Source organism: Rhinolophus sinicus, chromosome 10 (genome assembly GCF_057876585.1).
Source record: "Rhinolophus sinicus isolate RSI-liver-muscle chromosome 10, RSI-T2T, whole genome shotgun sequence".
Taxonomy (NCBI): Eukaryota; Metazoa; Chordata; class Mammalia; order Chiroptera; family Rhinolophidae; genus Rhinolophus; species Rhinolophus sinicus.
In genome coordinates, this window is record NC_142510.1 from 7,698,247 (window position 1) to 7,713,402 (window position 15,156).

The 15,156-nt window shown below is 45.8% G+C and overlaps 1 protein-coding gene across 6 annotated transcripts in view; it reads left to right on the top strand.

Annotated features, from left to right (window-relative positions):
- LITAF (lipopolysaccharide induced TNF factor) overlaps positions 1-13,346 on the top strand; it is a 93,654-nt gene extending 80,308 nt beyond the window's left edge. For 5 of the 6 annotated variants that reach the window (XM_074322863.2, XM_074322864.2, XM_074322865.2 and 2 more), the window contains 3 exons: positions 7,376-7,600; positions 10,011-10,167; positions 11,741-13,346. In XM_074322863.2, the coding sequence (XP_074178964.1) occupies positions 7,381-7,600; positions 10,011-10,167; positions 11,741-11,849 (486 nt within the window). In that variant the 5' untranslated portion in view covers positions 7,376-7,380 and the 3' untranslated portion in view covers positions 11,850-13,346. Of the gene's footprint in view, positions 1-4,373; positions 5,124-7,375; positions 7,601-10,010; positions 10,168-11,740 lie in introns of those variants that run through there. The other variant, XM_088801243.1, reaches the window with a different exon arrangement.
- Positions 13,347-15,156: the final 1,810 nt, after the last annotated feature.

Consider the following 15,156-nt stretch of genomic DNA (forward strand, 5'->3'; position numbering starts at 1 on the left):
ACCCTGCGCCCTGGACTTCTGCACTGTGTGGAGGGGTTCAGGGAGGAATTCTCCCTGGGGAGGGCCAGAGATGACTTCTTGGAGAAGGTGACGTACATGCTGGCACGTGATGGGTGAGAGGAATTTGCAGGCGCATTGGGAAGGAAGAAAGAAAAGGAGTTTGAAGAGGAAAGTGCACCGCCATGTGTGGGGCATTTGTCACGGCTGCAGACACACACAAGATTTGCTTTTGCAACACGGTGGGAGGTGAAGTGAGAGGGGTGGGGCGTAGGGGTCTAGTGCATCCTGGGAGCCCCCTCCATCCTGGGCAACCCAGGACCTTTGGTCACCCCGGTGGGGCACGTTGGGGAGTACCCGGAAGACCCCAGTGGTCTTGATTTTAGGTAAACGGGGCCCATAAGATGGGCCGACCTAAGACTAGTGGTGAATTTGGAGGCTCGAGTTGTAAGCCTTGGCTTGTGACGTTGGAGATCAGAGATTTCCAGCAACGCCTTTTTATTTTATTTTTTTTATTGAGGTAAAATTTCACAAAACAGAAAATGCACCATTTTTGTCATGATTCAGTGGCATGTAGTCCATTCACAGTATTGTGTAGCTATCACTTCTCTTTCTAGAACATTTTCATTATCCCAAAAAGAAACCCCACACCCATTAACAGTCACCCCCCATTTCCTCCCAACACCCTCCCTCCAGCCCCTGGTCACCACTACTTTGCATCCTGTCTCTGTGGATTTGCCTACCCTGGACATTTCCTATCAATGGAATCACACAACATGTGGCCTTTTGAGTCTGGCTTAAGCATCCGTGTTTTTGAGGCTCATTCTGGTGATGTCTTAGAGCTGACTTATTAGTGATAAAGCTGGTCGGCCAGACATCTTTAGATCCTTCCCTTTGAATTGAGGATTCCGGGCAGACCTCTCGCTACCAGGCTTGGCTCCCAAAACATCGAATGAACGTGAGGTGCAGACACAGAACAAGACGACTCTCAAGCTTGTGGTGAGTGCCTGAAGTAGCAGCTCCCCCCAGTATGCTTCAGGGAATTCTCAGGCTGTTTCAGCCAAAATTTTGAGGAGCACATCTGTTGCTGAAAGCAAGGCCCCTCGTGGAGTTTATTCCCACCTCCCTGCGTTTCAGGATCAGTTCACCAATATCAGCGTCAGGTCGGAATGAAGGTCACAGGGCCTGAAGACTTGGCTTTTCTCTAGGACTTCCGGGGCTCTTGCCTTCTCTTTCAGCAGAGCCATATTAAAAGCTGAGACTGAGCTGCTTTGAGACTCAGCAGCCCAGAGGCTTTGCCTGTTCTCCCCTCGTGTTGCAGCAGGTAACTGAGATAGCCCAGCCACGCACACTGTCGCTTTAAATATGCAGCTTTGGACAAAAGTTGCATCTCTGAAATTCTGAGATTTCCCCTTCATTGTCTGTTTCCCCAAATCGAGGAGGAAGAACTTTGTGGCCATCTCCCTTTGGTTGATCAGTAAGATGCTGTGCCCCCTTCCTTATTAAAGAAGCACATCCTTTTGAACTGCAAAGTCTGCAGTGACAAAATTCGTTAGAATCCATCATAGGCCAGTCTTTTTGTTTGTTTGTTTTGGGTGCATGGTGTGTGGTGTGAAAGTCTGCAGGAAATGCATCTTTTTACCCATGTTAGGGAGGCAGAGAGTTGATATCTCGAGAGGCATTCAGATGTGTTTCTCCCACTAAGAGTTTATTTTCTTTTAACGTTTCGTTTGGAGGCAAGGCATACAAAAGAGTTCCTGAGTCCGATGGGTGTGGGTTCAAACCCCAGCCCTGTCACTCCATCTGTGTGAGTTTGGACAAACAGCTGAACCTCTCTGGGCCCCAGTTTCTTCATTTGTAAGTCAGGATGATGGTAACAATAATTCCTGAGTCAGTGGTGTGAGAATTACTTGGGATGGTGCATGTAAGGGCGTGAGTTACAGGGCCCATCACCATAAAGTAAGAACCTGTGATAGTTCATCTTAATGTGTTGTGAATCTGGGGTGGGAGTGGAGAGCAGTAGATTTTGCTCAGGCCAGAACGTCTGTACCCAAAGATGCCAAAACAAGGTTTTAACAGCCTGGTTATCTGGTACCCCTTAACAATCTTCACTTTCTTTATCTTTTATTTCTTTATTTTTTTTACTTTATTGGGGAACAGTGTGTACTTCCAGGACTTTTTTCCAAGTCAAGTTGTTGTCCTTTCAGTCTTAGTTGTGGAGGGCGCAGCTCAGCTCCAGGTCCAGTTGCCGTTGCTAGTTGCAAGGGGCAGCCCACCAGCCCTTGCGGGAGTTCAACCATCAACCCTGTGGTTGAGAGGACGCGCTCCAACCAACTGAGCCATCCGGGAGCTCAGCGGCAGCTCAGCTCAAGGTGCCATGTTCAATCTTAGTTGCAGAGGGCAGAGCCCACCATATCCCTTGCGGGACTTGAGGAATCGAACTGGCAACCTTGTGGTTGAGAGCCCACTGGCCCATGTGGGAATCGAACCGGCAGCCTTCGGAGTTAGGAGCACGGAGCTCCAACCGCCTGAGCCACCGGGCCGGCCCAATCTTATTTTCTTCCTGGGGTAAGGACACAGCAGATTCAAGCCCCGAGGAGTGACTGATGACAAGAGGAAGTGGTCACCCCATCCTGCTCATGAGATTAAGGCTTGAGAGGGCTGAGCATGCCTGTAAAAGAATAGACAGATGTAAGGGACATTAGGACTTGGTCAATGGAGGTTATGACAGTAAGAAAAAAGGAGGCACATTTTAGAAATACTAAATGAATACATGTTGGTGATTTGGAAAACTCATTGGCCCCACACTGTGGCTTCTCAGGGGGGACCCAAGGTAGTAAAAATCCATTCTTGGGGGAGAGGAAGGGTAGGAAAAAAGTCTTAGATGTTACAGTGGTGTGTGGCCCTCCAAAACTCAACCCTACCCAGTGAAACCTTATTTCTTTGTATTTCATTTCTCTTGTTAGGCCGAAATTAAATTATATTTAAATTAATTAATTAAATTTAAATATAATTTAATTTTTCTCCTTAGGGCAGGGGGTGGGAAGGTAGTGGGGGAGGCAGCTGTAATGAAAACAAGGTTGAGCGACTGTTCTCGACCGGGCTTCATGAATGAGCTACCCCCACTCATCCCTGCAGGCCCAGGAATAAATACCCTTCTATCCCTCACTGCCCCTGTAAGAGACTATCTTCCACCGAGCAAATTGTTGAGACTTCGGGACAAGGCACATTTTCAGCGAGGGATCCCAGAATTCCAAGTGGCAAATTCACAGATGAGAAACACGGGGCCAGGGTTATGCAACTTGTCATGAGCCAATTTCCAAGGCCAAGCCCAGTTCTTGCAACAGAAATGTAGCTCCATGGATGGAGCACCGCCGTTTCCTTTTCTATAACCAGTGATCCCATTCGGCGACAGGACAGTCTACCCCAGTGCAGCACGGGCCTGTCTGTCCTTCAAACAAGGATCCACAATTTCAAGATGGCGGCCGCAGAGTTTCCACTGAGCGTGGGGCCCTGTGGGACTGTGCAGGTCACAAGCCCATGAGACCAGCCTGGTCACATTTTCCGTATTTAAAATATGGGTTTGGAATGCTTCCCTGGATTTAGAAGTAGCTAATAAAAGAGTCATTCTGAGATGATGAAAACAGAAATCCCCAACCCTTCGTGTTTTCTTGATTTCTGTGGGGGTGGGTGGAAGGTGGTTGGCGGCTGGCTTTCTACGGGTGTTCTTTTGAATGGACAATCGAGAAAGCCACTCTCAGGGGCTTAATAACAAAGTTAAACAACTGGGGAAGGACGAAGGAGACCCCCTTGTTTGTTCCTTTATTTCTCCCCACAAAGCTCCTCGTAACCATAGCAACCAGGGCTCTGCAGAGACTGCCCCAGCCGCCCAGGATTCTCAAGGCTGTGCTTTTATGTGCAAAACTGTGGCTTTGCTGTTTTGTTAAATTCAGAGATGCTTTCCTAGGGTTTCCAGTTTGTCCCAGAAAAAGGGACGCAAGTATTAGATGTAATTGTGCTAGCGCCTGTGCGGCCTGATCCAGAGTAACAAAGGGTTCTCTGGTGACAATGGAGTGTGTGTCTGTGAGTGTGTATGCCTGTGTGTGTGTGTGCATGCGTGCGTGCATGTATATGTGTATGTATGTATGTGTGTGTGTGTTGGGGTGAAAGACTGCTGATCTTAAGAGTGTCACATTGGGGGGGTTGGGAGGAAGGAGTGGAGGCAAGTTGAGCAAATCCTTTCTGGAAGGGTGGGTAGGTGGGCCTCCTGCCCCTCGGAGAAGCCAAATTAAAAAGAAATGGGTGGGGGGCAGAAAAAGAAATGGGAGTGAAGGAAGTGGCATTTCCTGGCCTGGGGCAGGAATGCGGGTGGAATTTATTTAGAAAGCTAGCAAACCAGCTGCTTATGGGTTGTTGCTTTTCTTTTCTTTTCTTTTTTACTATTCTAGTCTGTTGCTCTTGTTCTTTTCGGAATTATAGGTGTGTTTATGTGACTGTTTGATCCAAAAGCAATGTTCCTAAGAGGCAGTGTCCTAAAGTTCCAGAAAATAGGATGTGACCACAAGAAGGATGATACCTGGTCAATAAATGGAGGGGCCCAAGCCTTAATTTCCAGAACAAGGGGCTTTTAATTCTTTTTTGTTTTGTTTTTGTGTTCACTCTTTCCAATACAATTTCTGGCCACGTTTCTTTACTTTTAAAGGACAAAGGCAGTGGTTTTGAAGCAGAGAAATTCCACTTCTGAGTTGAGTCATTGGTTTCCAGCGGTTTGACCCAAACTATTTGCACCATTTAGGGCATCCCAGGCCTTATTTTTCCCTCCCAAAGCACTCCATTTGCAGCCACAGCAAACGGGGCTATTTTAGGCTTTCTGTACGCATGGCGTTTTCTGCTCTTGTGGTTTTTCATATGACTCAGTTTTCATAATAAATCGAGTAGGCAGCTCTGGGTCTGCCTTTCCTGGGACAGGAAGGGACAGCACGTCCTTGACGTTGAACACGGATGTAAGTTACTGCAGAGCACCGTGACCTGTTCCCCAGCTGAAGTCTCCTCCAGCCCAGTTCCTGCCAGAAGCAGATGTGGGAGTTCCTGGGGCCAAGCTGAGGGACTGTCAGCTGACTTAGGGGGTAAGCCTGACAGAGAAGTGCCCTGGGCCTGACCTTTGCAGTCCTTCTTCCTCTGCCCTCTGCATTTCTGTACCTGTAAGTCAGAGGAAACTGGCAACGCTCCTTAACCACTTTTCACAATGTTCTCGTTTATTTTAACCCCTGAGCCTGTTTCCACAAAAACGTCCTGTGACCTTGTTAAACCCCTCTGCCCTCCTGCCTAACCCTCTCCTGTACACCTGGGTGTTGGCCAGGCTGTGCCCTGCACCCACCCTCACACAGGGGCCCTCAGCCCTTACTTCTTGGTTCTGGTTCGTCTACCCTTTCTAGGGTTGGGCCTTCCTCTTTGTCACTTTCCATGGCTTCCATTGCTCCATTGCGTTCCTGTCCAGTAGAACCAGAAGACACGCCACAGAGGTCATTTTAAATTGTTCAGTGGCCACATTTTAAAAAGTTAGAAAGAAACAGAGGAAATGAACTTTAACAACATATTTAACTGAATTCCAGCTATCTGAAATCTTATCATTTCAGCATACAGTCGTTATAAAAAATTACGAACGAGACATTTCCCATTCATGTTTTTAAACGTTTTTGAAGTCCAGGGTATATTTTATATTCATATCATATCCTAAAGTGGATGCGAAAATTTTATCGAAAACATTTGATCTCAGTTCCGAGTTTATTAAATTTGCTGTTGAAAAAGTAGATGCACGTACCCGAGTTGTCCCAGACTTACATAAACGTTTTTCCAGTAGTTGAATTGAGTATTCGATTTTAAATTTAAATTGCTTAAGCTTAAATACAATTTAAAAATTGAGTTCCTCAGTGTTCAACAGCCTCATGTGGTTGGTGAGAACCCTATTGGACAACCCAAAATAGAGAACATTTTCATCCTTCCAGAAAGTTCCATCAGACAACACAGGCTTATAAAGTCTCCAAACAACTCCAAAGGACTTTCAAAATTCTCTAGAACCCAGCCCCAGCCTACCCAGCTTAAATTATTGACGATGTGTTGCATGGATTCACTTTCCCATGCCTCTCTTTCCACTTTGAAATGAATGCCCTTTCTCCTCTTCCCCCAGAGCAATCTCTTCTTTCGAGCTCGGCTTAATGGCAGAGCTTCCTCGAAGGATTCTCCCCTTTTCCCTGCAGCAGAATTAATTGCTGCCTCTGCTTCCCACGGGTTCTAGAAGATGAGGCAGAATGCACGGGGAGGGGCGGCGGGCCTGGACCGTGGCACACTGCCGTGGGAGCTCAGATCGCCAGTTCTCCTGAGACAGGTTTGAATGGCTCTTCTAACACAGAGGCCTTGGCCATGTCCCGCTGGAAAACAGCCGCACAAAGGATGGCACTGTGTCCTGTTCCGGTTGCCCTGGGGCTATGAGCCTGGGCCTTCAGAGAGCAACACACCCTGGGTGCAGGCCATGTAATTCTAGGCGGGCATCAGCTCTATGAGAAAAAAATCCTTTCTTTTCCCTCACAAAAGGAAATATGTGCCTGGCTGCTCTGATACTCATTTTTCAAAACAGGAACTGGTGTGTGTGTGTGTGTATTTACTTTAAAAATAAAAACTTATAAACTGTGTTTACATACAGAGAAGTGCACATAACTTTACAACTCGAATTTTCACAGTGAACATACCCATGTAACCAGCCCCCAGATGAAGAAAGAGAACGTGACTGACTCCCCACCCCAAAAGGCCCTCCTCTCGCCCCTTCCAGACTCTTCTCTGCCTCCTCAGTGTCACCACTTTCCCGACTTTTAACGCCATGATTCATTTTGCCCATTTCTGAACTTTATGTAAATGGTATCACACAGCATGTACGTTTGGCGTCTAGCTTATTTGTTCGGCACCACGTTTGGTTTTTGAATGCCTTTGTCTTTTCGGTCACCTGAAACACTATTTGTAAAAACCATAGCAGTTTAAAAAAAAGAAAGAAAAAACACTAGATGTGACAGTCTTTGGGTAGTGGTTTAAAGTATGAAGAAACTTCTGCTCAAATTCGATTGATATTTGCCCTTGGGATTTTCTAGGTTTTGGCGATTTTAGCTTGTCATTATTTACCTTTTATTTTTATTTAGGGAATCTTTGTTAAGGTGATAATTCTTGGGTCTTGAAGGTACATGAACTCCCTTTCTGGCTAGTGGACAAAGCTGGACACGAGTCATTTTCTCAGATTTTCTGTTTGTCAGGTAGAAAATTAAAGACGATGGTGGAAAAGAAAAAGATGTCTTTTGAATTTCTGATCTGGTATCTTCTGGTTTTGCTTTAGGTAAAATGTCTGCTCCAGGACCCTACCAGGCGGCCGCTGGGCCTTCGTCGGCGCCGACCGCTCCCCCATCCTATGAAGAGACGGTGGCCATTAACAGTTACTACCCCACGCCTCCTGGCCCCATGCCTGGGCCAGCCACAGGGCTCGTGGCCGGCCCGGATGGGAAGGGCATGAACCCTCCTGCGTACTACACCCAGCCAATGCCCGTCCCCAACGCTAATGCAAGTATGTGCCGCCTCCCTGGGCCCTTTTACCACTCATCCTGAAATGTCACATACAGTCTTTTAGGTTCTGCATCCGTGAGGCTCATGTCTTTTCCACAGTAAAGCAGTTTATGAGCTTTTCCAAGTCTGCCATAAACCAATCCTTTGGCACTTATCACAGAGGCACAACCGTCTATCCCAGAGGAGTTTGGCATTGAGGGTTTGCTTTTAAGGGCCCCCACCCTTCTTGCTGAGGTTTGATTGGAAAAGCCCTGCCCTAAGGCCAGGCCTGCCGTAGGACAGGGAGAAGAAACAGTCATGAGAGGAGTGGGTGATCTGAAACCCACCCCAGTCTACCATTTGCAAAGACTGCTCCCCTCCCTTCCCACAACTTCACAGCCTTGCCGTTGGGTGCTTCCTGCTCCCCACATACGTAGCTGACTCAGTAGCACAACACACAAGCAGCTCAGGAAGAATCACCAGGTCAGAGAGTGGGCCTGTGAGTCAGACTGACAGGGTTCACCAAACTTCCTTGTGCCTCAGTTTTCCCATCTGTAAGATGGGGTTCATCAAGTACCTACGTCAGTGGGTTAAGATGAAATAAAGCTTTATGAGTAATCGTTTGATTAAAAGTGCTGAAGGAACTTTGACTTGAGATAGAAGAGGATAAGATAATGACTTCAGACGATTTTAGATCACGCTCTGCTGAATAAATAACTCATTCTCGCACCACCACCACCCTCCTCCCCCCAAAAAAAAGACTTAACAAAATTTATATGTAAGTGCTAAAATATGCTTCCATAATGCTTTTCTCGAAGGAGGCCCTTTCTAGATCTTTCTAGGAGTATTAGGTTCAGTTAGTCCTGGGCAATCATTACTTTCCCCTACTACAGAGAAGATAGAAAATGGCGTTCCAACCACACAGAGACGAACAGAAGGAAGTCTCTCTGACAGAACTATGAGCTTAAACAACTTTGCCAAAACCCAAAAAGAGCATGCAAACTAAAGGCTACAGGACTGACAGCACCTCGATTCTCTTCTGATTGGGACTGTCTGGACACGTTTTCCCCAGTTTTCTCTTTTTAGCATGATTTCATATGCTCATTGCATGTAGCAACACGGTTCCCCGACCTGTAAAGAACTGGGTCCGTGTTTCCTGGCTCGATAAACTCCAGCCTTATCACTGGGCATTGGAGTTGACTAAGGAGCCTCTTTCAGGGAAAAGGGGTACCAGGCACGGGGTAAGGTTCTATCTTTACCAGCTTTATCTCATGTAATCCTAGCAACAACTCTGTTACTTCCATTTTTTTAAATATCTTTTTTAAATATCTTGAGATCTAATTCCTAGACCATAAAGTTCACTCTTTTCAAGTGTACCGTTCAGTGCTTTTAGTGTATTGACAGAGTTGCGCAACCATCAGAACTAGTTTCAGAACGTTTCCGGCACCCCAGAAAGAAACCCTGTGCTCACTTGCAGTCACTCCCTACTCTCCCTGCCCCAGCCTCTGGCCACCACTAATCCATGAATGAAGAAAATGGGAGCTAAAACCTACCATATCACTTACCATCTGCAGACCACCTTCGTACGTAGAACCATTCAGGGAGCTTAAAAAGTACTTTGGGGAGAGGGGCCCAGGAGTCCGTGTTCTCGATAAGCTCCCCACACGATTCCCTGGGCAGTTTGAAAGCCTGGCCAAGCGGGGCCCTGTCCTTCCTCCAGGATCACTCAGTCCTTTCCCCATCTCATGTGTGGAGGTTCTGAGAGCCCCTCAAATGATAATTCTGGAAATCTGGCACTGTTTCCTTTTTTTCCCCCTTTTGTCATTTCTTCCCCTCTCTCACCCAGCATTTTTAAAATTATGGTAAAATACACAACATACAATGTATCATCTTAAGCACTTTTCAGGGTATAGTTCAGTGCATCTGCGGCATTCACATTGTCATCTAACCACCTCCAACCATCCATCTCCACAACTTTTTCATCTCATGAAACTGAAACTGTCCCCATTAAGCACCGACTCCCACTCCCTCCTTCCCGCCGCCCTGACCACTGCCACCTACTTTCTGTCTCTGTGACTTTTGGCTCCTTTGGGTGCCTCACAAATGAGCAGTCACACAGTATGTGTCCCTTTATGGCTGGTTGATTTCACTTAGCATAACGTCCTCGGGATGCATCCATGTTGTAGCACTGGTCAGAACTTCACACCTTTTTATGGCTGAGAATGTTCCAATGTACGGATAGACCACCTTTTGCTTATCCATTTATCCATCCATGGGCACTTGGGTGACGTCCACCTTTTGGCTCTTGTGAATAGTGCTGCTATGAACGTGGGTGTGCAAGTATCTGTGGAGACCATGCCTGCACCTTTTTGCCACATAATAAATGCTTTCCTTGTTTAGTGATCAGGCTCTGTTTTTTTCCCTTCCATCAGTTGCTGTGCAGACGGTCTACGTGCAGCAGCCAGTCTCCTTTTTTGACCGCCCCGTCCAGATGTGTTGTCCTTCCTGCAACAAGATGATTGTGACTCAGCTGTCCTATAATGCTGGCGCCCTCACCTGGCTCTCCTGTGGGAGCCTGTGCCTGCTCGGGTAAGTCTGGGGTCCACTTGGCCCCCGGGCTGTCACACATTTCTCTCTTGCAGGATTTCTCAACTGTAGCACATAACTTCTGTCTTGTGAGAGGCCATCCTGTGCATGTAGGATGTTGAGTGTGTCCCTGGCCTTCACACACTAGATGCCAATAGCACCCCTGCACCCACTGTTATAACCAGAAATCGTCCCCAGTTGAGAACCTCTGCCTTTGAGCAGGTCGATACCTGGAAGCTGCTGTCCCATCATTGCTTCTTGCTCATCTGCTCAAATCCCACTTTGCATGTAGGGACAAGTATAGCAGCTGCTTGTCTCTGTGTAGGGTGATACCCTAGGAATTTCTTTTTCTTCTAGAATTTCATGACCTAAGTAATAATGTTTGCCTGAACTCCGAGAGAAGCTTTAAACAACCCGTACATTAAAACACTCGATACTCATCTCTTCTAAACTTTTTATCCTTTTATGACCCCAAGTAGGATTCCCTTTGCCTCCACTGGACGTCGTGTAAATATTTATGTCTGCACCCAGGGTATTATATTGAAAGAGATAATAGTTTCTGTTCTGGGAGAAATTTGAAGAAACACAATTGATTTCCGCCCCCAAACAGATAAGGCAGGCTCCTTTCTGAGAATCACTCAGAAAAACATGGGGCTCTGTTTTCCTCCTCAAAGGAAATGATGCTTACACATGTCTTTTCAGGAACCTTTGACTCTTATAAAACTGGCTAGTTCTTGTGACGCTGCAGGCTGTATGAAGGCCCTGTCTGTGTTTACTGATTGTGTAGGTTAAGAGACATTATTTTGGGGAGCTTTATTTTGTTGCTGTAAGAAATAGCCTCTCCATCTGCAAAAGTGACCCGTCTGAAACGGGCCAGCACACTACAGCCCCTGGGCCAAATCTAGCCCAGTTTCAGTTTCATTGGGACACATCGTATCATTTGTATATGGATTATCGATGGCTGCTTTTATACTAAAAGGACAGATAAAATATGTACTATCTGGCCCTTTATTAAAGAAGTTCACCAGCCTCAATCTAAGACCTTGAAAGATGCCCAGATAACCCGAGATTTGAAAATGCGCTCAGTATGGTCTGTCTGTGGGAGCAGCCTTGGTGTTGGTTGGCGTGTTAGTTTCCTAGGGCTGCCATAACATCTGCCCACAAACCTGATGGTTGAAAGCAATAGAAATATCTTCTCACAGTTCTGGAGGCCGAAAGTCCAAAATCAAGGCGCCCACAAGGTCATGTTCCCTCCGAGGGCTCTAAGGGCAGCTTCTTAACAGCTCTGGTTGTCTAGCTATTCCTTGGCTTATGGCTGCGTCACTCCAGTCTCGGCCTGTCTTCACGTGGACTTTGTCCCCTCTGTATTTCTGTGTGTCCTTTTCTCTGCTTAGAAGGACACTAGTCATTGAGTTTAGGGAGCCCACCTAAATAATCCAGGATGATCCCACCTTGAGATCCTTTTTCCAGGTAAGTCCCAGGGGGCTAGGACATCTGACATATCTTTGTGGCGGCCACCGTCCAAACCAATCCTGTCAGTAACATGCTCCTGATGTGGCTGTTTTTGTTCTCCCAGGTGCATAGCGGGCTGCTGCTTCATCCCTTTCTGTGTGGACGCGCTGCAGGACGTGGACCATTACTGTCCCAACTGCAAAGCTCTCCTGGGCACCTACAAGCGTTTGTAGGACTCAGCCAGACCTGGAGGAAGCCGTGTGTGGCAGCAAAGTCCTTTCCGACTCTCACCCAGCCCCACCCCTGGTGGAGGCTCCACCTTGGTGGTCTCGCCTCTACAGGAGGGCTCCTCCTTCATGTCTTGTTGGGGGGAGGGGAACATCGCAAAAGTAACACACTTCCAAACCCCAGCAATTGCTGCCTCGAGTCGTGCACAGGACATGCAAAGACAGTGACCTTGAGTTCTGGGTCAAGGGTTTCCTGCCTGCCCATGACCCCAACTCATCCCATCTACCTGTGATCGTTGCCCCGTCTGAATATCTTCTGATGATTTGCCTTTCCAGCTTCTTTCCTTGCCTCAGTGGGCCTTTCCGGTAGTGGCTCCCACTGAGAGGCCACAGGTTGCCTTATTTTTGAGACTCTTTCTGGCCCGAATATGGCTGAACCAGCCTTTAGTGCCTACCACCACATGTCCATCTGTTTCCAGTGACAAAAATCTTGCCTTACAAACCAAGGCCTTGGTTCTCAGATTTTGTAACTGCAGGCTTTTCATTAGCACATAAATTCACTTTAATTTCTTAATTTGTTTTTAAATACAAGGAGGGGCTATTCACACCCACCAGACACGTATCCACGAGGTCATGAATGCATGCTAGAAGTAGAGAGCTGGGTCTTATCGTTGATCTGCCTTCCCTTGGTTGTTTGTACCAGATCCTCGGCCACTTTCCATGAGGAGCTTTCTTCTTGTAGAGGAATTGTTTGTATTAACAGTTTTTATGACCTCCTTTTGGTCTTAAACACCTTTGAACATCATTTTGAAAAGAGGGATTTATAGAACCATTTTCTGTAACGATACCGTTGGTATCATTTTCCCATTTGCTAGGGCACTCACATATTCTTTTTTTCCTTAACAGAGAAAGTGATGGATAATTGCATCCATTGCCTTCACTTGGGTTTAGAATGTTCTTAAAAACCTCTATAGTGGAACTCTGAAAGTGGAGCCCCTTTGGGGTTCCTGATAGTGTGTTTGGAAAGACAAAAGCTTGTGTGAGCATACGCAGGTACCATGGTGCCGAAAAGCTTGGGAACCTGAACTACTTCAAAGGAATCTAAAGCCTGATTTTATTTTTCAGAAATATAATTTGTTGTATAACATCAGAAGACATGATTTCTAGGACTCAAGCAGCAAGCCAGAGTACGTGGTTCGCTGCTGTGTCATCGTTGAAATCAAGACAAAGCCGGACTCGACGTCCAAGAGTTCCCGTTTTGATAATACATAGGCACAGGGAATGCATGTGAATAATATTATGTAAAAATCAATCTTAGACCTTGAACGAAAATCTGTATATTGGCTGAAAATTATAGTCATAACCATTGATTCAGCGTATTCATTTGTTTTTGAAAGTTCCAGTAATTATTTTTGCAACAAATATAGATACTACATCGTACGTTGGTGTTTATCTGCTTTTAAAAAATAAAGTCTTTGGTTCACTCGGTGAACTATTTATCAATTCTACGGTGTGAAGAGAGGTCTCTCATGTTGTGTTCCAGCCGTTGTTAACAAAGAACCTCTATGTGCTCCGTATGGTAGAAAAAACCTTCCTGATAAAAACTTCAGACTTACTGAACATCCCGCGATGTCAAGATGACCACCGCTGAGTTGCATGGATTGCTAGCAAGTCAGATTTGAACATTAGACTATTGGAACCCAATAGGCGTCCTTGCTGGCAGCCAGCCATAGCTTTCAAGTTTTAATAAAATGCACAGAAGAAAGCCGTCCTCATTCATTCTCCAAACAAAACATGCTTTGTTAATTGATCAGGGTGGTTGTGAGATGCAAGAAGGAGAGCATTGTAACTTGCCAGGAATATGAATGTCATCGTTCCTTTTCCAACCTGGTGATAAAACTTCATTTTGGAAGGTGCAAGGAAATAATGTCATCTTGGTATGGCTTACGTCATCATTTAAACCCTATCTTACCGCCTTGAAAAATTGTTGCTCGCTCCATTTCATCATGTGTTTTTCTTTCATTTGACAACATCCAAGTCCATGCATATTTAGCAGTGTTGTTCAGATGGTGGTATGTAAGTGTTCTCTCAAACTGTTATTAATTACATATGCAAAGTCTTCAAAACAAGAGCCTAGTTTCAAGGACCATAAAACATATATTCCGTGGAACTTAAAAATAATATCAGCTACCTGGAGTGTGAAGCATTTATTGCACCTTCCATTGTATTGTTCAAAGTACAGGCTTCCTCATATATCTGTATGAATTGGAAGGCTCTTTTGTTCTTCCACTGTTTGTTGGGGATTTTGGTGTTAGTTTGTTGCAAATACTGAATAACATTTATTCAATTAATGAAAGCACTTGATGTCGACTTGGACCTCAAAGAAGAATTTTACCAATTTCAAACCCAAAAGAGCTGTCCTTTTTTCTTTTTGCCGGCCACTCACGCCAACCTCCAGCTGCTCATGGCCGCCCAGCTGTGAGCCCAGCTCCAGGGAGAGCCGTTGTTCACAATCTTAGCCATAGAGGGTGCAGCTCACTGGCCATTTGGGAATCGAACCAGCGACCGTGGCATTAGGAGCACGGCGTGCCAACCACGTGAGTCACTGGGCTGGCCCAGGGCTGTACTTCTTATATGCTGTTAGTCTGTCCAGGTGAAGTAACCTTATACGTAAGTGTTGGTTTGTATCTTGTTAACAAAAAGTGTTCAGTTATTACATCCAGTTAAGCCAACTGAAACACATGACTAATTCATGGCTGAGCACAGCAGTATGTATGGAAGTGTTCTTTCCTGGGACAACTGGCTTTCCAGTTGCTATGGAGCACACTTCTAATGGGCCTGAACTATTTATAAATGTGGCTTCATACACGCACACACTATTTGGCCTTGGTTCTGTCCCCAGTGACAGGCCTCATGTTTGGGATGTTAAAATCCTCTGACTTCCTGGGCTCAAAAAACTCCGTTAGGAGTAAGTGTAGACGTTTAACAAAATTCCGATTTGCATTTTGGAGCCTATTAACGTTATCTCCTGCATTTATGACTCCAATGTTTACAATGAGTCGTCTGTTTTTCATAGGCGCATGAGTGAATTGAAAGTAGATCCAACAAGGGCAGTGAAAGAGAGAAAGCAGACTTTTTTCAGTCTAAGAATTTTAAAGAAACAAGATTCTGAGGCTCAGAAAGATTAAAAAAAAAACCACACACACACAAAAAAACAGTTCCTAGCCAAGTACAAAATCTAGTGCATTTACTTAACTGATTTGTGGCCGTTCTCGGCAGTATTAGGAAAATGTTCACACATTGAAGTACCTTT